Source organism: Chiloscyllium plagiosum, unplaced genomic scaffold, assembly GCF_037043375.1.
Source record: "Chiloscyllium plagiosum isolate Xiang-an unplaced genomic scaffold, Cpla_swu_hap1 HiC_scaffold_12, whole genome shotgun sequence".
In the NCBI taxonomy this organism is placed as follows: domain Eukaryota; kingdom Metazoa; phylum Chordata; class Chondrichthyes; order Orectolobiformes; family Hemiscylliidae; genus Chiloscyllium; species Chiloscyllium plagiosum.
The window spans coordinates 49,004,750-49,026,380 of NW_028270150.1; the positions used below are offsets into that span (position 1 = coordinate 49,004,750).

A 21,631-nucleotide genomic window follows, 5' to 3' on the forward strand; every position below is an offset into this window, starting at 1 on the left:
AGCTCTTGTAGCTTTGGACATCTGTTTCTTGCACTCCCTGTATGGTGAGCCCCCTATGCTACTGGGTAAAACCAGTGGTAGCAGCATGAGGCATTAAATGGGCTCTTCAATTGGTGGGAATGCCGATCCAGATTTAAGTTGGTGTGGAGGTGGGAATATGGTGAAGTTAACGTTTGTCATCAAGTGGGGTGTGAAAGATCCAAAATAACACTATCCCTTGTAGTTAAAACACTACAAATTGAACATTTGTATTGAACATTAAACAATTTTACAAATCTTTTTGTGTTTCCAATAACAATGGGAACTAATATTCTGGGCAATCTATTCTTCTTAGAGTTGCTGCTGGCTGCCTACTGTTGTTATGCTACCAATTGTTCTATTAGAAAACATACAACATAAGTACTCATTTGGCTTCTCCACTTTATACTCATGCTAACTTTTTTTTAAAAGGCTAAGATTAGATTAGATTCCCTACAATATGGAAACAGGCCCTTCAGCCCACCAAGTCCACACTGACCCTCTGAAGAGTAACCCACTCAGATCCATTTCCCTCTGACTAATGCACCTAACTCTATGAGCAACTCAGCTGCACATCTTTGGATTATAGGAGGAAACCAGAGCACCCAGAGGAAACCCATTCAGGCACAGGGAGAATGTACAAACTCCACACAGATAGTGGCTGAGGTGGGAATCGAACCCGGGTTCCCTGAGGCAGTAGTGCTAACCACTGAGCCACCATGCTGCCCCTATTTAGGAATAGAATATGGTACAAAATATGAAACGACTATTCCAGACGCATACACTCAACAAATAGTTAAACATCCAAAATCAAAGAGGAAAAGATAGCAGCAAAACTTTTACATACGCATTACAGGCAGGAGAATTCATTAACAACACCATAAAAACATATCTAAATGATTTTCTTAAAAGTTCATCTGGCATTTTCTTGAAAGTTTATTGTACAAGCTGAACTGCAATGGGCAGCTCTGTAAGACAATTGGTAGCAGCATACAGGGTTGATAATGACTAACAGGAGACATTTGCAACAAAAAAATTCAATAGTTAAATGTGTCATTCTGATCTGAAAATGTGACAGTTCTTCTTATTTAGGCAGGGTTGAAATTATTCCTACTCAATTTACATATATCTGTCAAACGAACTGCTTCTTTTCTGTCAGAACAGGCAGTGTAAAATGTCATTATTGCATTGGCACTGTTAAGGACAAAGCAGCAGCTGATTAGCTCCTAATTGGGAAAGAATACATTATGACAGAGACAAGATCACCTTTAATCTGGTTTTACCCTTAGAAACAGTACCGTCACCAGTGAACTATGAAACAGACTCGGAAGAGTTCTGCAGTTTGTTGATCAGTACCGCCCTGAACTGTTCTGAGGAACGGTCACTCAACCTAAAGTATTGGTTCTGATTTCTCTCCACAGAGAGAGCTGCTGAATTTATCCAGCAATTGCTATTTTTATTTCCATCCTGAACTGTGTTCCTTCAAATCTTTCATGGAATGTGGGAGAAATGAAAGTGAACCCACATCCCACACCAGACCAACTCAAGCCCTTCTTTAATGTTAAAAGTCTTTTTGACTTAACTGTAATCAGTGGCAACTGAGTGGCTTGCAAATGATTTCAGAGTGCAGTTAAGAGTCATTGTGGACCAGTAGTCACATGTAGGCCAGATTTCCTTCTCCATAGAATACAGTGGATATTTTTATGATATATCAATGATAGGTTAATTATTACCATTACTAAGAATAGCTTCTAATTCTAAATTTATTGATTAAGTGAATTTAAATTCCACCAGCTGGCATCCCTGCCACCACAACATCAACCTGGTATTCTGGATTACTGGTCAACTGACATTAGCACTACAGCACAGTCACCCTATGAATAACTCGCTAATAATCAGAATAAGAAGGTATATTACCAACTCTATTTGTTTGCTTGCATTGAGACTCAGTACAATAATTCAAGATCACCAAAGTAGAAACATTAAAGAAACTGCTTTCATTGGTCCACGTTTGGTGCTTAGCAGTAAAGTGACAGCTCACTTGCAACAACAAGAAAGGTTGCTCACAAATAGCCAAAGATCTCTTTGGTATGAATGTTATTATTCTCAATGTCAGTCTGAATCAGGCGCTAATTCAAGGATGTTCAACAATTACGTCATCCAGCAGGAAAAGCAATCAACCATATTGAAGGGAGCAAGCTAGGAGGTAAAATGGATTGAATTTTTCATTTTCAATTTATATTTTAGCAAGTTAATCAAATAACTCAGGCATACATGTGGAATTAAAGTGCAAGCAGAAATAACATTAAGTTTTTAAATAATATTTTAAAATGTAAACTTATCATTATGAATAAATTTGGCTTTTTACACATGTAAAATTAGATTTTAAGAGGCAGTGAGTGCAATAGTGATTATGAACTTAATACATTGGTAAAAAGGTTGCTATACCTTATGAAGCAAATTGGGACTCTATCAAAGGTTTTTACACTGCAATTAAAGCACAAAGGGGCGCATTTATCTCAGTTCATAGTACATTATGGGGAAGCCTAGAATCATGGACGTTGATTTCTGGATTTCCACATTTAACTGTATATATGGTGTGTTTCAGAGGTATAATACTGGTGGTCGCTCATAGCTCTAGCATTATTACTACTATATAATCTTAACTTTGTAGTTTCAATAGTGGGCAACTCTTCAAGACTACCAATGGTTAATTTATGTAACCTTTTTACACACTACACATGCACCTAAAGTGCAACTGGTTAGACAGGTAATTAGACACAGCCTAGTGTCCAAATCCAGTATAAAACAATACAACAAAGGCTTTCTCACTCTGCTTTTTAATACAACACCAGGTTATAGTCCAACAGGTTTAATTGGAAGCACACTAGCTTTCGGAGCGACGCTCCTTCATCAGGTGATTCATCACCTGATGAAGGAGCGTCGCTCCGAAAGTTAGTGTGCTTCCAATTAAACCTGTTGGACTATAACCTGGTGTTGTGTGATTTTTAACTTTGTACACTCCAGTCCAACACCGGCATCTCCGAATCATGCTTTTTAATATACTGGGACAATGTCACCCAGCTGCCCATTACCATTGATAATTTGTTCATTTGCATAGTACAAATTAACATCACATTTCAAGAAGCCACAAATATATGTGTTTTGAAAAATGAATAAACTCTTATTGCTTTAGAAAGAGAGGGTCTGTTGAAACACAAGTTATTACAATTCCAGTGCACTGGTGTTAACCTGTAGGCTAAATTGATAATATTAATTTTTTTACAGGCTACCTTATATGGAGAAAAACAAAAGCAGTTAGATGCAACATTAGCAGATTCCTATCTCACTGCAGATGCAGTGAAATATTAACAAGATTGTGCAGGCGAATTTAATCACAACACTTTGCAAGATAGTACATCACACTCCGTTCCAGGAATAGTTGGCAATCAAAAAATCATCTCACATCTTTATGAAATGTCAAGATTATTTTACAATTTCTTTTACATTCGAAAATTGACTAACTTTTTTTAACTTCCATTAGAATGAGATATGTTTTAGATCAAAATACTGTGAAAGTATGGGATTCGGAGTGGTGAGGCATGCATTGGGATTACAAAATGTTTGCGTGTCAAAAAGTGCATTAAATTATATTTAATTTGTTCATGGGACTGAGACAATTGATTACCAATAAACACAACTATCATACTTTGTGTTAGATTTGATTCCAATCAATGGAGATTTTTCATGCTGATTCCTATTGACTTTGCTGAAAATGTGTTGCTAGAAAAGTGCAGCAGGTCAGGCAGCATCCAAGGAGCAGGAGAATCGACGTTTCGGGCATGAGCCCTTCTTCAGCCCTTCTTCTGCAGTCCTCACTTTCTCCTATTGACTTTGGTTTTGCCAGGGCTCCTTGATGCCACATTAATTCAAATGTTGGCCTTTGATGTCAAGAGTAATCATTCTCGCCTCACCTCTGGAATTCAGCTCTTTTGTCCATGTTTGGATCAAGGCTATAAAGAAGTCAGGAGCTGAGTGGCCCTCATGGAGCCAAAACTGAACATTATTGGATGGGTTAAGTTGAGCAAGTGTAACATGACTGTCAATGACACTCTCTATCAATTTGGTGATGACTGGTGATCATTGCGACAGCCAAACCTCTCAAGGCACAACCAAACTGTCCAAGTACTTCCAAAGCTATCAAGAACTGTCGAACAAATGATTTGAGTTTTTAAACTTAATCAGAGCCTCAAATTTCATTGTTTCATTTGACATGTGCCATGACAGGTATTGTGCTGCGAGACTGAGTTCCGGAACAATCATTTTCACAATTGGGTGCCTACAAAGTGAACATTTTGATAGACATCTTCAGCGTTTGTAAAACAAAATTCTTTTGAGAATTTAAGTAAAATATTTGTTTTAATCTTGAAGGAATTTCAGTGTACTGAATGTGTTTTACAACAAAAAGAGATAATTTGTCAATGATCATCCAGCATCATAACTTTATTTATAGAACATGAAAAGTGAAGGGGTGTGAGCATGAGGGGTGTGTTATCTTATGTTTTAAACATTGAACAGAGCCACAGTCCCCAGACAATTGCCCTGCCCTGCCCATCCCGGAGGCTAGCACTCTTGCCAGGTTGCCTGGTATGTATTACAATCCAGCCACATACATCTAAAACCAAAAATGGGAACAGCAGACAGACATTTTAAAATGTTGGTTTCCTGGGACTGGGATTTCTCCTGCCTCTGCATGCTTGGCCTAGATTCGGAAATTTGGGCCCTAATCTTTTACACTATGTTCTACACATGCTGTAAGAAAAAACCTTTAAATCTGATGACAGGTCATACCAGTCAGCTGTTTCTCCCTCTACAGATGCTGCCTGTTCTGAATACTTACAACATTTTGTTTTAGTGGAAAGCTTTTCATCTTGCAGTCATCAGGATGAAGACAGAAGAAAGCAAAGTTTAAAAAGAGATTAATTTATAGAGCAGAAGTGAACAATGCTGTTTAGTTGAGCTGGGGGTTGGTGCAGCAATGCCACTGGATCTGTTCACTATTAATCTTAGTTAGCTTAGGTAATTAATGACCTATAACAACATTAAAAGAGGCTGTACCTTCAAACATGTCCTTGCCAACTTTGGTCCAACCAACCAGTCCTCTTTTTATCCACGAGTTACTGTTCCCTTTTGAAGTTTCTTTTCTTGCATTTCCTGTTCTGATGAGGGCAAGTCTAAAAGCTTCTCATTAAGAAACGATTTGGAGATTGTTGATCCCTGCTATATTCCTCTAGCAACATCCTGATCAGATTATAGCTGCTTGGTCTAAGCTTAATCAGCTAACTAAGATTGACAGGTAACACATTCAACTGCAACTCCATGCCAACCACTCACAGGAGTTGTGTAAATTTTGGTTTCCCAAAACCCAAAGGAAATTGGAATTTCCTGCTGCTGGAAGTCAAAGCTTCTTGCTACTGGAAATGAAATCTTTGAAAGTTATAAAAAATGTTGAAAGCACATGCCAAGGATTTAATTTGGTTTCTCACCGGGAATGTACAAGTGCAGAGTGAAGGATTTTCATTTGTTTTGCAGGTTGTATTGCAAGGAAATAAATATTAAATGAAGATTAATCTGCAGAACCTGTTCTTTTGGCTTTATCAGAAACACTGGTTAAAGCTTGTTATTTATTAGCGAAGTGTAATTTTATGGAGAGTTGTGCAGTGTCTCTCTCTCTGTGGGGCCCAGCATGATTTCTCGCTCTCTCATCCCAAACTCACCTCATTAACTATCTAACCTGTCCCTATAGCAACATACTCATCCAGTTCTAGCCTGATTCTATCACTCACTGTACCCGAATTAATTTGCGACGCTGCACGGCGATACAGAACAGATCCCGGGTGCCAGCACCATCTTTAAAAGGTCATTGTGAACCTGCACAAGTTCCTCAGTCCTTAGCTGCCCTACAAGGTGACTGATATTTGTCCCAAACACTGCAGAGAAGGGTAGGCTGGTATCTCCTCACTTTATAGATGGGAACCTGAAATCCTAGAGAAGTAGGCCATCCAGGACAGGGCATGAAGGCCACAATACCAAAGCCTGCTGGCCTGAGCGGAGTTTGCCATGCAAATCAGAGTGATTTCAGCTGTCTGGACGATACCCAGCAGTGTCTGAAAAAAAATCAATGACCTCTCCACTCCATCATACACCACGACCTTCTCTCTGCGAGTCTACACTCATTTTATCTCTGCTATCGCACCCAGCTCTCCCCTGCTCTGCTACTCTCACAAGTGAATGCAGCATCATCCTCACTGACTCTTGCCTATCCCAACAATACCGAGCCTGCAGGTTCTCTGCAATTCCTACTCACTCACTCAGGACAACTCTCCACTTTCCCACCTGGATTCACAATAATAGCTGTGGCCCCACTTTCATCTCACTGAATCCCTCCCTTCCTCCCACTGTAGGAGACAACAGCCCATAAAAGGACAAAAAGAGTCAAGCTGACAGGTGGGCTGCCTAACATTTCGACTCTCACTCCTTTGTAGGAGAGGGTCTTGACTGCTCCAAGTGGTTGACTGACTGCGTCTAAGCCCCTGGAATGATATTGGAGGCTGTCCTTGACTTATTACACTGGCGTACACTGACTGAAAGACGTCTGACGTATCGTTACTGGGGACTGCTGACAACCATGACAAATGTCCTCGCTTTGTGCCTGTGCTAAATTGTAAGGTGAGACAGAAGAACTGAGAATCTAGTGGCTCTGGCTGCTGGAGGTGGTGGGCAACGCGGGGTGCGGAAAGTGTGACAAGGTAAGGTAATGCAGGAATGCAGTGAGCATCCAAGTTGGCTCAAGGTCAATGAGCTGTAAGACCTTGCATGCAAACATCCCTGAGGTGCAACCTAGTCCAATCTGTGAGCTGCATGCTAAGTATCCTTGCAGCAACATTGCAATGCTAGTTGTCAATGCATCCAAAAAGTGCAGTTTTAGATTTAAGGGTAAGGTCCTGCAAAGTGTTGCCAAACAATGAGACCTTGGAGTGCAGGTTCATAGTTCCTTGAAGGTGGAGTCTCAGTTCGGCAGGGTAGTGAAGAAGGCATGTGATACGCTTGCCTTGATTGGTCAGTGCATTGATCATAGGAGTTGGGAGGTCATGTTACTGCTGTACAGGACATTAGTGAGACCACTATTGGAAAACTGCATTCAATTCTGGTCTCCCTGCTATAGGAAACATGTTGTGAAGCTTGAAAGGGTTCAGAAAAGATGTACAAGGAAGTTGTCAGGATTAAAGGATTTGAGCTATAGTGAGAGGCTGAACAGGCTGGGGCTGTTTTCCCTGCAGTGTCGGAAGCTGAGGGATGAACTTATAGAGGATTATAAAATCATGAGGGGCACGGATAGGTAAATAGACAAGGTCTTTTCTCCAGGGTAGTGGAGTCCAGAACTAGAGGGCATAGGTTTAAGGTAAGAAGAGAAAGTTTTAAAAGGGACTTAAAGGGCAACATTTTCATGCAAAGGATGGTGCGTGTCTGGAATGAGCTGCCACTGGAAGTGGTGAAGGCTGGTACAATTACAGGATTTGAAAGGCATCAGGATGAGTATATGAATAGGAAGGGTTTAGAGGGATATGGGCTAAGTGCTGGCAAATGGAAGTGAATTAGGTTAGGATATCTGGTTGGTGCAGACGAGTTGGACTGAAGGGTATGTTTCCATGCTCTACATCTTTATGACTTTAAATGTTCTGGAAATGGATAGGAAAGATGCTTATGAGAGTCCAGAGATGCTGGAAAGTATGGATGCCCACATGTATGGACTCTGGGGTGGGAGAAGTGTCAGCTGCTCTAGAGCATGAGACGTTGCTGTGAGCTGTCCAAGATGGTGGTCCACAGGAACAAGCATTGAGTTGAAGTTGCCAGGTGCTTGCTCTGACTTTCATGTCAGGAATTGTTGGCACTGAGTTTGCTTACGGCAAATAGTAGCATAGGAAAAACTGTATATTAATGAAGCGAGATTTGCAGTTAACGAAGCCAGCTGTGAGCAATAAACCACAGAAATGAACATCTCAGTGATCCCTAGCAAGAATCTTGTCTCAATACCTGGAACTCTGTTTGAAAATGCAATATGTTGCTCCCAACATTCAGAAAAGCTTCATTTGACCTCTCACATAATACTGACATCATGGTGGGCAAGTTATTGGAGGGGATCCTGAGGAACAGGATTTACATCTATTTGGAAAGGAAGGATTAACGAGGGATAGTCAATGTGGCTTTGTGTGTGGGAAATCGTGTCTCACAAATTCGATTGAGATTTTTGGTTTGATTAAGTGACAAAGAAGATTGATGAAGACAGAGTGGTGGACATGATCAATATGGACATTTGACAAGGTTCCTCATGCTAGACTGGTTGGCAAGGTTAGACCACATGGAATACAGAGAGAACTAGCCATTTGGACACTGAATTGGCTCGAAGACAGAAGACAAAGGGTGGTGGTGAAGAATTGCTTTTCAGACTGGAGACCTGTGACCAGCAGTGTGCCACAAGGATCGGTGCTGTGGCTACTGCTTTTCATCATTTATATAAATGATTTGGATGTGAACATAGGAGGTATGGTTGGTAAGTTTGCAGATGACACTAAAATTGCAGACGTAGTGGACAATGAGTACAATGGGATCTTGATCAGTTGGGCCAATGGGCTGACGAGTGGCAGATGGATATAATTTAGATAAATGTGAGGTGCTGCATTTTGGAAAGGCAAATCAGGGCAGGACTCATAGACTTAATGGTAAGTTCGGGGGGGGTTACTGTGTTACTGAACAAACAGACCTTGCAGTGCAGGTTCATAGTTCCTTAAAAGTGGAGTCACAGGTAGATGGGATAGTGAAGAAGGCATTTGGTGAGCTTCCCTTTATTGGTCAGAGGATTGAGTACAGGAGTTGGGAGGTCATTTGCAGTTGTACAGGACATTGGTTAAACCACTTTTGAAATATGCTTGCAATTCTGGTCTCCCTGCGAAAGGAAAGATGTTGTGAAACTTGAAAGGGTTCAGAAAAGATTTACAAGGATGTTACCAGGTTGGAGGGTTTGAGCTCCAGGGAGCGGCTGAACAGGCTGGGACTGTTTTCCTTGGGACGTCGGAGGCTGAGGGGTGACCTTATACAGGTTTATAAAATCATGAGGGGCATGGATAGGTTGAATAGCCAAGGTCTTTTTCCGAGAGTGGGGAAATCCAAAATTAGATGGAATAGGTTTCAGGTGAGAGGGGAATGATTTAAACAGGACCGACGGGTCAACTTTTTCACACAGATGGTTGTGTGTGTATGGAATGAGCTTCCATAGGAAGTGAAGAAGGGTGGTACAATTACAGCATTCAAAAGGCATCTGGATGGGTACATGAACAGGAAGGACCTTGCATGCAGTACAGTGCTGTCACTCTGACTCCCACATTTCTCAACACAGCTCATGTTCTTTAGGCCATGTAAGATTCTTCAAGATTATTAAATATGATGAGCTTCTTTCATGGCAATTATTTTCCTGAAGAAGGGCTTATGCCCGAAACGTCGATTCTCCTGTTCCCTGGATGCTGCCTGACCTGCTGCGCTTTTCCAGCAACACATTTTCAGCAATTATTTGGTTAGAACTACAAAGTGAACTTTGCATTCATTGTGGCCCCAGAAGCTGACTAGAGTAAATTAACCTTGGCAAACAATGCAAGTACAGTGTAATGGGGTCTAATTCTGAAAGTTAGCACTGGAATGGGAGAAGAGAAGCTTGTATGTTACAACTGCTGTTCTTATGTACTCCCTTAATAGTTGCCTCTGTGTAACAGAACAAGGTCAATGATTTTTTAAACATTTTCATTTTAGTATAGAGGGTTCCAAACCAAACGTGCTGTTAGTGGGCGGCACAATGGCACAGTGGTTAGCACTGCTGCCTCACAGTGCCAGAGACCTGGGTTCAATTCCCGCCTCAGGCGACTCTCTGTGTGGAGTTTGCACATTCTCCCCGTGTCTGCGTGGATTTCCTCCGGCTGCTCTGGTTTCCTCCCACAATCCAAAAATGTGCAGGTTAGGTGAATTGGCCATGCTAAATTGCCCGTAGTGTTAGGTGAAGGGGTAAATGTAGGGGAACGGGTCTGGGTGGGTTGTGCTTCGGCGGGTCGGTGTGGACTTGTTGGGCCGAAGGGCCTGTTTCCACACTAAGTAATCTAATCTAAAGCATTCAAAAAGGCAATGCAACATCAATCTCTCAAGATGGCAGTAATGTTCATCCCATAAAAATATTTTTTAAAAGTGCTGCCTATTCCCCAGCTTGTGGTTTTTAAGTTACCCATCTCCTTAGCAACCTAGAGTTACTTAGGCATAATGAAAGAAAATGCATGCAATACTGCATCTTATTCATTATTATTAGATATATTTACATCTACCTAAATATCACTTCTCCAGGAAAATCCCATTCATGTCAGGCAGCATGGTGGCTCAGTGGTTAGCACTGCTGCCTCACCGCACCAGGGACCTGAGTTCAATTCCAACCTCTAGTGACTGTCCACATAGAGTTTGCACATTCTCAGTGTGTCTGCGTGGATTTCCTCCAGGTGCTGCGGTTTCCTCCCACAATTCAAAGATGTGCAGGTTAGGTAAATCGGGTGTGCTAAATTGCCTACAGTGTTCAGCGATATATAGGATAGGTGCATTAGTCAGGAGTGAATATAGGGTAGGGGAATGGGTCTGGGTGGGTTACTCTTCAGAGGGTTGGTGTGGACTTGTTGGGCTGATGGGTCTGTAGGGATTCTAAGGAGGTGACAAAATTCCCTAATTTCTCTCTCCTGTCCACAATGCCATCCTAGAAAGAGAGGAAAGTCTAGGCTACTGATTTGTTGCAAAATAATGCAGTTATGCAGTTGTTATAAAGCTCAAGTCATGAGTCAGCTAGAATTGCTTCAGTTTTAAACATAGGTTTCACGTCAGTGTGGCATAAGCATGTGATCTCCAATTTGTCACTGTTTATCTAACTTCAACCAATGTCACAAATTCACTTCGTAATTTTCATTAAATTTTCATCTGTAAACAGCAAAGTCTTTAAGTATACAAATATCTTACATAATAAGAGACTACACTCTGAATGTACATCATTGAATCAAAACCATTTTGGAGCATCATGGGGAGATGGAAATACTTGCCTGCTCTACATAGAACATAGAACATAGAACAATACAGCACAGAACAGGCCCTTCGGCCCACGATGTTGTGCCGAACATTTGTCCTAGCTTAAGCACCCATCCATGTACCTATCCAATTGCCGCTTAAAGGTCGCCAATGATTCTGACTCTGCCACTCCCACAGGCAGCGCATTCCATGCCCCCACCACTCTCTGGGTAAAGAACCTACCCCTGACATCCCCCCTATACCTTCCACCCTTCACCTTAAATTTATGTCCCCTTGTAACACTCTGTTGTACCGAGGGAAAAAGTTTCTGACTGTCTACTCTATCTATTCCTCTGATCATCTTATACACCTCTATCAAGTCACCCCTCATCCTTCGCCGTTCCAACGAGAAAAGGCCTAGCACTCTCAACCTATCCTCGTACGACCTATTCTCCATTCCAGGCAACATCCTGGTAAATCTTCTCTGTACCCTCTCCAAAGCTTCCACATCTTTCCTAAAGTGAGGCGACCAGAACTGCACACAGTACTCCAAATGTGGCCTAACCAAGGTCCTATACAGATGCAACATCACTTCACGACTCTTGAATTCAATCCCTCTGCTAATGAACGTTAATACACCATAGGCCTTCTTCCAAGCTCTATCCACCCGAGTGGCAACTTTCAAAGATCTATGAACATAGACTCCAAGATCCCTCTGCTCCTCCACCTTACTAAGAACCCTACCGTTAACCCTGTATTCCGCATTCTTATTTGTCCTTCCAAAATGGACAACTTCACACTTGACAGGGTTGAACTCCATCTGCCACTCCTCAGCCCAGCTCTGCATCATATCTAAGTCCCTTTGCAGCTGACAACAGCCCTCCTCACTATCCACAACTCCACCAATCTTCGTATCATCTGCAAATTTACTGACTGACCCTTCGACTCCCTCTTCCAGTCATTAATAAAAATTACAAACAGCAGAGGACCCAGAACTGATCCCTGCGGAACTCCACTTGTAACTGGGCTCCAGGCTGAATATTTACCATCTACCACCACTCTCTGACTTCGACCGGTTAGCCAGTTTTCTATCCAACTGGCCAAATTTCCCTCTATCCCATGCCTCCTGACTTTCCACATAAGCCTACCATGGGGAACCTTATCAAATGCCTTACTAAAATCCATGTACACTACATCCACTGCTCTACCCTCATCCACATGCTTGGTCACCTCCTCAAAGAATTCAATAAGACTTGTAAGGCAAGACCTACCCTTCACAAATCCGTGCTGGCTGTCCCTAATCAAACAGTGTCTTTCCAGATACTCATAAATCCTATCCCTCAGTACCCTTTCCCTTACTTTGCCTACCACCGAAGTAAGACTAACTGGCCTGTAATTCCCGGGGTTATCCCTATTCCCTTTTTTGAACAGGGGCACAACATTCGCCTCTCTCCAGTCCCCTGGTACCACCCCCCGTTGACAGTGAAGACAAAAAGATAATTGCCAACGGTTCTGCAATTTTCTCTCTTGCTTTCCAAATAATCCTCAGATATATCCCGCCAGGCCCGGGGGACTTGTCTATCCTCAAGTTGTTCAAAATGTCCATCACATCTTCCTTCCTAACAAGTATCTCTTCAAGCTTACCAGTCCGTTTCACACTCTCCTCTTCAACAATACGGTCCCTCTCGTTTGTAAATACTGAAGAAAAGTACTCATTCAAGTCCAAAGATGTGCAGGTCAGGTGAATTGGCGATGCTAAATTGCCCGTAGTGTTAGGTAAGGGGTAGATGTAGGAGTATGGGTGGGTTGCGCTTCGGCGGGGCGGTGTGGACTTGTTGGGCCGAAGGGCCTGTTTCCACACTGTAAGTAATCTAATCTAATCTAAACCTCTCCTATCTCTTCCGACTCAATACACAGTCTCCCACTACTGTCCTTGATCGGACCCACCCTCGTTCTCATCTCTTGATATAGAACTTGTATCTGAAGTTTATGAAACACTTTGTACAATTATGTTATCTTCACTGTTTTATAAACTCATAACTGAAGATACAAAATACTACTTCAGAAGCTGTTACAGGTAAATCTTCCAGAATTATTCAGATTTTTTTTATTGGAAACCTACAATCAACTCAGGAGTATAGGTGAAGAGGTTTCAAAGTCATCATTCCACTGAACAGAAAAGAAAATGCTATTCTTCTTTTCCCGAAATAAAGTATTGATTTCAAACAGACAGGTACCCACCAGAATACCAAGAGAAATTTCAAACCTGTAGTCTGTAAGGAATTGAGTAATCTCATCACAATAAGGTAGCGATGTCTGGGAAACAGTGTAACTAATAATATGTATATACAGTGTCAATCCCTCTGCACAGGAATTTAAAGAGGGCTTATCAAACTGAGAATGATTTATTCATTCTAAATGCACACTTTGCCCTTTTGTTTGCAAATTTTATAATCAAGCAGTAAATATGGCATTCAACTGGCATATCTACCGCTAACTGTTCCATAACGGACAGCAAATAAAACTTTTGTTTATAATTCTCACTCTCAGTTCATTTTTACATTCACCATTGAATATCCTTAAGACAGAAATTTGTCTGAGGTGGTGATGAATACACAGTGCATGGAACTGAATAACAAATGGTGCACACATTGAGTGATCATTCCAGTTATGGTTACCACCACCACCCAAGACAAATTTCCAATCCCTTAGCTGTTGACAGATTTTTTTGCCATTGCTAGATCTAAACTGTTTGAGTGATATAAGTGTTCAATAAACCTGTTGAAGCAATGTGAGATGGCCATTGTAAAAGCTAATAGAATTTAGACCGTATTTCCAAGCCTACAGCTAGTAGTGCTCTACTTAGGTTATATAAAGCTCTGTTATGAAGTACAGTGTCCAGTTTTGAATTGAATTGAATTAACTTTATGTTTTGGCCTCTGCACAAGGCAAATTATATTGCATCTCTGGAGAGGATGCAGAGTACATGACCACATTGTTACTCATCTTTCAAATACTTGGTTTAAGATATAAACCATTCTAAAAACTAGGCTTCTTTAGTTCAAGGGAACTTGCAAAAAGATATGAACAAGATTTTTAATGAAATGATTCAATTCAGTTCAATAATTTATTTAAAATGGAAGAAGAATATAAAATAAGATTCATGCTTGCAACATTCATAAAGGATTAGCAGAGTCATTACTCTCTGGATTGAAGCACAACAACGTGCATACTAACATCATAACATGAGAAACAGGATCAGGAATAGGTAATCGAGTCCATTGAGCAGCTTCTACCATTCAATAAGATCATGGTTTTAACTCCAATTTTCCGCTTGTCCTTCAGAAAATTTTAATAGTCTTGTCAATCAAAAATCTGTCTAACTCAGCCTTGAATTTATTCAAAGTCCAAACTCCTGCAAAATCTTATATGTTTCAATAAGATCATCTCTCATTTCCTATACTACAATGAGAAAAAGAATGAACTTGCTCATCGTTTCAAAAGACTAACTCGTCATCCCAGGGATCAGAGTAATGAACACTCACTGAGCTGCTTTCAATGCAAAATATCCCTCATTAAGTAAAACAAGCAAAATTATACCCCAGGTATGTTTGTCCATTCAGTTACAGCAAGATTTCTCCAATTTATACTTCATTCCTCTGCAATAAAAGGAACAATTTTATTAATTCATTTACAAAGAGGTTCAAGTTCCTTGCACTGTAGCATTCTGCCATTTTTCTCCATTTAAATAACATTCCATTCTTCTGTTCTTTCTGCTAATGTACATAGCTCCCGTTATATTCCATCTATTAATTTTTAAAATTTGTTTATTGCTGCTGGACTATCACTGCTTTGGTGAGCAATTATTGCCCACGAGAATGTGGTTCTGAGCTCTCTTTTTGAACCTCTGCAGTCCTGTGACGTAGTTGTAGAGGGTATTATCAGAGGGAGGTTTTGGTGAGTCAGGAACTGGATACTTCCCACAGGAATCCTAGCCCCTGACCTGCTGCTGCAAATATTTGAGGACCCAGTGCTGATATCTGTAACACTCCACTACTTACAGTTTGCCAGCCATAAAGTGACCCATTTATCTTAAATCTCAGTTTGTTGTTAGTTAGTCAATCCATTATCCATGCTCATAAATCACCCTCAACACCATTAACTCCTAATATTGTGCAGCAATATCTTTTATGGCACCTCTTCAAATATCATTTGAAAATCTGAATGCATTACATCTACAGATGCCCCTTTATCCACCTTGTTTCTTATATGCAATCATAACAGGATTGAGTTTTACAATCAGTTTGAGGGAGAGAAGAAAAGGTTCAAGGTGAGCATTTTATACTTGATGAAAAATCTGACAGTACAGCTAACTAATAGCAAACTAGAATAAGTGACAGGTGATTGGAGATATAATGACATACATTTAATGGGATAGTTCACAATACATGGAATAGATACACTTCAGAGAAAGAAAAATTCCAAAGGAAGGATACAGAAGCTAGAAAAATTAAAGTTAGTATCAAGCATTAAATCAAGTATATAAGTGCACAAAAATGGGTGCGAGATCAAGGAATTGGGCAGAATATAAGGAATAGCAAAAAATGATTATAAGGTTAAATAAAGATGGGAAAAAAAGTGAGAGAAAGCTAGCTAGAAATATAAAATCGAATTGTAAGAGTTTCCATAAATATTAAAGAAAGTAAAAGGTATCAAAAAAAAAGTTGGCCTGATTGGAAATGAGACTGAAGAAGTATTAAGAGAAAATTAAGGAAATACCAGATGAAATCAACAGAAATTTTGCATCCATCTTCTCTACAGAGGACACAAGTGACATCCTAGAAATAGCTGTAAATCAGCAAATGGAAGGGAGATGGGAACTCAAGAAAATTACAATTATTAGGGAAGTTATACTGAGCAAATCATTGGGTCAGAAGACTGACAAGTCCCAGATCCTGGTGGATTTTATCCTAAACTATTCAAATTGGTAACTAATGAGATAATTCATGCATTAGTTTGAATTTTTCCAAAGCTTGTTAGATTCAGAGATAGTATCATTATTTTGGAAGATTGCACATATAACTCATTCAATCAAAAGGGAGACTGAAAGAAGGAAATAACGGACCAAATTTCTGCATAGCAAAAATGTTAGAAGCCATAACTAAAGACATTATAGCCAGGCATATAGATCATCGAACAGTACAGCACAGTACAGGCCCTTTGGTCCTCGATGTTGTGCCAGCCTTTTATCCTACTCTAAGATCAAACTAACCTAATGCCCTTCATTGTACTAATTTTCATGTGCCTATCCAAAACTTATTTAAATATCCCTAATGTCTCTGACTCTATTGCCACTGCTGACAGTGCATTCCATGCAACCACCACTCTCTGTGTAAAGAACCTACCTCTGACAACTCCCCTAAACCTTCCTCCAATCACCTTAAAATTGTGCCCCCTCATGATAGCCATTTCCACCATGGAAGAAATATCTCTGGCTATGCACTCACAATATCTTGTACATCTCTATAAAGTCACCTCTCACCCTTCTTCGCTGCAATAAGAAATGCCCTAGCTCTCTCAACCTTTCTTCATAAGACATGCCCTCCAGTCCAGGCAGCATCCTGGTAAATTGCCCCTGCATCTTCTCTAAAGCTTGCACATCTTTCCTATAATGAGGTAACCAGAACTGAACACACGATTCCAAGTGTGGTCTAACCATAGAGCTGCAGCATAACCTTGTGGCTCTTAAACCCCCTGGCTAATGAAAGCATATGTTTGCTTAATAACCCTATCAACCTGGGTGGCAACTTTTAGGGATCTATGGACATGGACCCCAAGATCCTTCTGTTCCTCCACACTGCCAAGAATCCTGCCTTTAACCCTGTATTCTGCATTCAAATTCAACCTTCCAAAGTGAATGGCTTCACACTTTTCCAGGTTGCACTCCATCTGCCACTTATCAGCTCAGTTCTGCATTCTGTCAATGTGTTGTTGCATCCTACAACAGCCCTACGTCCTATCCACAACTCCACCAACCTTCGTGTCACCAGCAAACTTACTAACCCACTCTTCCACTTTCTCATTCAAGTCATCTATAAAAATCACAAAGAGCAGAGATCTCAGAACCGATCCCTGCGGAACACCTCTGATCACCGAGTTCCAAGCTGAATACTTTCCATCTACCATCACCCCCCCCCCCCCCCCCCCACCATCTTCAATGGGCCAGCCAATTCTGTATCCAGACAATACAGGTTTCCTCTATCCCATGCCTCTTTACTTTCTGAATGAGCCTAACCTGGGGAACTTTATCAAATGCCTCACGAAATCCATGTCCACCACATCCACTGCTCGACCTTCATCAATGTGTTTTGTCACTTCCTCAAAGAATTCAATAAGGTTTGTGAGGCATGATCTGCCCCTGCAGATAAATATAAAGTAATCAGGCAGATTCAACATGGTCTCACAAAAGGCAAATCATACTTAACCTATTTATCTGAGTTTTGTGCTGTTAATATAAGGGAACCAGTGGACTAATCCTTGGAATGGGTAGGTTGATTTATGAGGAAAGTTTGGATAGGTTCAGCATATATCCACTGGAGTTTAGAAGGGCGACTTGATTGAAACATAAAATTCTAAAGAGTCTTGACAGATTGAATGTGGAAAGGATTTTTTTTTCTTGTTGGTGCATCTAGAATTAGGAATTATTGTTTAAAAATGCGTTGCCCATTTAAGACAAAGATGAGAAGATTATTCTCAAGAACATCATGAATCTTTGGAAATCTCTTGCCTGAAAGTGTGGTGGAAGCAGTCTTTGAATATTTTTAATACAGAATTAGATAAATTATTGATAAACAAGGAGATAAAATGTTATTGGGGCGAGGAATGTGAAATCATATGATCAGCCCTGAGCAGGCTTGAGGGGTTGAAAGGCCCACTCCTGTTCCTAATTTGTATGTTCATACATAAGTCTGTAAGACTAATAAATCTATCAAGCACATTTTCCCTCTCATAAAACCACTCTGACTGCTTGATGATTTTCTAAACGTCTCACTTATTTCCTTAATAACACATTCTAGCATTTTTGGAATGACAGATCTGAATATAATTGGGGCATAATTTCCAGCTTTTGTCTCCATCTTTTCTGAAATAGTGGCATTACAGTTGTAGTTTTCAAATCTGCTGGTACCTTTCCAGAAGAAAGGAAATTTTGGAAGATTACAACTAATGTTTCCACTATCTCTGCAGATACTTCCTTTAAGGATCTAAGCCATCAGGACCAGGTGACTTGATAGTCCATGCTCCCAATAGTTTTCCTTGTACTTTTTTGTGTTGATCATGTTATTTTAAGACTATTCCTCCATTTGCCCTGATTTTCTATTTTTCTTTATATTTCTGTTTTCTACTGTGAAGATAAATGCAAAAAATGACACCAAGCCATTATGATTCTTTAAATGGTTAATTGCAACTGTGATGTGCATGGGCTATCGTGATTTTCCAAAGTTGCTTCTGGGATTTGGAAAGTCTTTAGCTCATTCAGCCACAGGTCTTTTTTTTTTTGGCCCCTTCCTGGACATCGAACGGTTGGGAGTAGGGTGTGCATGAGAGTACCATGAATTGAGGACAAAGATTTTACTTTTTGTTATTTTTCTTCTTCTTATATTTTCATACCAGTTAATAAGTTAATTTAGAAGGTCATGAAAATTCATGTTGCTAAATTAGGCTTTTTTTTTCTGAAACTGGTGTTAAGATGTTCCTCAAGAGTTTTGTTTGTTCCATAAAATACCTGACTCTGGAATGCTTGATGTGACTGCTCAGTGCCAAACTAGATAAGTGTTCTATTCCTCAATAGTCATTTCTCACTTTGAGAGAAAATATATACTTTCTAAAATTAACATTCTGAATGAATATGTTTTACACTTCCAGAAATGCAGTAATTTGAGACATGGCTCATTTCAGTGCCATTTCCCATTTTCAGAAAACTCTGCTGTGAATTCATCAAATTAAATTAATATTTTTTTTAAAATGGCATTAAACATTGTGATTTATAACTATTTGAAGTTTTTTTAATATTCTAAGCTGTACACATATCTCAAGATATACAAACTAAATCCAGATCAAAGTATCTAATTGGGTAGGTGCTGGACTGGAATTATTCTGTTCAATTCTAATTTTATACATGGAATGATATTCAAATAACCTTATGCCTGTGGCATCATCACAAGATGTACATCAGCACTGAAATCGAAAACCATCAGAATCGTGATGCTAATTCAATTATCTTCTACTGTAAAGGTCATGGGGCCAATATGAGCCCAGGTTTGATCAACATAATCAGAAGTCAATCCAGACTGAACAAGTAAACAAACATGGGCTTTCAGTACTGAGATCCAGCAGGAACTGTTTGATCATGAACATCATCAGGTTCTGCCAGTGTCACTGAACAAAAAGAAAAAAAAGGCGGCGATTCGAGAGAGTTAAGATCTATTAATGAGCTTTATCATTCCTTTCCAAACAAAAATTTAACGTATGTTTGTCCGAAGAAAGTACAACTGTAAACAGATATTGAAAAATGTTGGGAAAAAATGTTGCACTTTGAAAATCTATTCCTACCAGAGACTGCCTTTATGCGACTCTCTGAAGAGGTGATTTGTACAATCCGGAGCTACTATAATGTCACGGTATATCCAAGGATTTGTTTAGTTAACAGTGAAGACTTTAATTTGCAACTGAAACACCGTTAATCGAAAACTATGAACCTGTTAGAAGTGTACTTTTGATGCAAGAACATCGCGGTTATAAGATGCTGTTAAGAACAATTCAAAACACTGAATCGTAAAGCAACGGTTATTAATGTTTTCAAAAATAAAAACTCACCCAATATCATTACGATCAAGTGAATAGGAAGGCAATTCATTTTTTAACTGAAGCTTTGCTTCCAACTGTATAAAGGACGCCTCTGTTTATAATCAGATTACAGCTCGGTCCCTCTCACTAGTGCTCTTTAATCCTAAATCACTGAAGATTCCGTTTTGAGCGCCTCGATGTTGTTACTGGAGACAGGGAACTCGCAGGTGTTGGAAGGTGCTAAGCACCAGCTGTCTCTGCAGTAAGGAATGGTCTGCTCTCCAGGTGAGGGCTGCGTTTGGCCGAAGTGCGTTCAGGGCTCCTCACACTCTCTTTCCAGCCCTCAACCCCTCACTTCATTCGAGCAGCGGCTCCGTTGGACTGGGAACACACAAGCACTATGTCTATAGGCTGGAGTGCAATGGTTTGAATGGTTGGGATCCGCCCAGGAGCTGGGAGATAGCGATCCAGTTACATAGCACCACTGGGGCTGGAGCCTTGACGTCAAGGAGGGGGTGGAAATGTGGGCTGGCCCAGCCTTGAGAAAACGAGTGAGTGGAAAGGATCAGAATCGATGACCACCGGCACTGAATAGTAAGGGAGGAACGAAGAGAAACAGAACAAAGAGTCATGGAGCAGCCATGAAACAGAACCGAAGGGGAAAAGCGGGTAAAGGTAGAAGGGAGGGAGGACCAGAATTCTCACAGAGGAACAAAGGGAACATGGACGGAGTGTGGAGTACTGCTTTCTAAAACACAATTGCTGAACAGAGAATAAAGACTGATAAAGAATAAAGAAGTAGCCGGCGCTACTTACTTAGATCTGAACTACATTTAATCATTTCCCATAGCTTTTCAAATAATAATAAGAAACCTTATTGTGCTGAAAATACAGCGAACAGTGAATACAATTGACTGATAATTCATTAAACCTCCCGCTTCAGCTAAAAGCAGATACACTGATCCCTCTGATTTTCGATAACTTGGAAAAACTCTAGTTTTAGAAGTAGTCTTAAACCAAAATTAGACAATATCTGAAACTGCTTAACTCTTAACAAAACCCCTCTGTGGATGGGAAACAAACACATCTGAAATTGCTGGCAAAACTTAGCAGCTCTGAAAGCATCCGAGGGAAGAGAGTAGAGTTAATGTTTCGACTCTGGTTCTGATGAAGAGTCACCGGATTCCAAATATTAACTCTGCTTTCTCCCCACAGACCTGCTGAGTTTCGCCAGCACTTTTTGTCTTTGTTTCCGATCCGCGATTCTTTGTTTTAATCTTGTATAAAAGTGTAAGACCAGTCTTTTTAAAATATGTACATCTTACAGATGGGAGTGTGTTTACTTGATTATCTGGTGAGATCGCGAGAATGCAAAACAATAGGACTTTCCACAAGAGTTTGATTTTTGAACATCCGTAGGAGCTAAAATAAGTTTGCTAAAATGTAAATTAAGCAGTCATTTTCTTTTCAGACTTGAAGACAGTACGTTTTGTCTCCTCACTGACATACTTCAGAAAGCGCTTCAGTGACACCCTCGGGGCCTCACTGACAAAGCGCGGCATTCCCACAGACACTTGGTAATCACTAATCCAAACCGTCCAAAGTGGAGGAAGAGCTGGAAATGTGTTGC

At 40.4% G+C, this 21,631-nt stretch overlaps 1 protein-coding gene across 1 annotated transcript in view; it reads right to left on the minus strand.

The window, feature by feature from the left end:
• LOC122555183 (immunoglobulin superfamily member 3-like) overlaps positions 1–20,412 on the minus strand; it is a 244,144-nt gene extending 223,732 nt beyond the window's left edge. The window contains exon 1 of the mRNA XM_043700921.2: positions 20,032–20,412. Within this exon, the coding sequence (XP_043556856.2) occupies positions 20,032–20,071 (40 nt within the window). The 5' untranslated portion in view covers positions 20,072–20,412. The remainder of the gene's footprint in view (positions 1–20,031) is intronic.
• Positions 20,413–21,631: the final 1,219 nt, after the last annotated feature.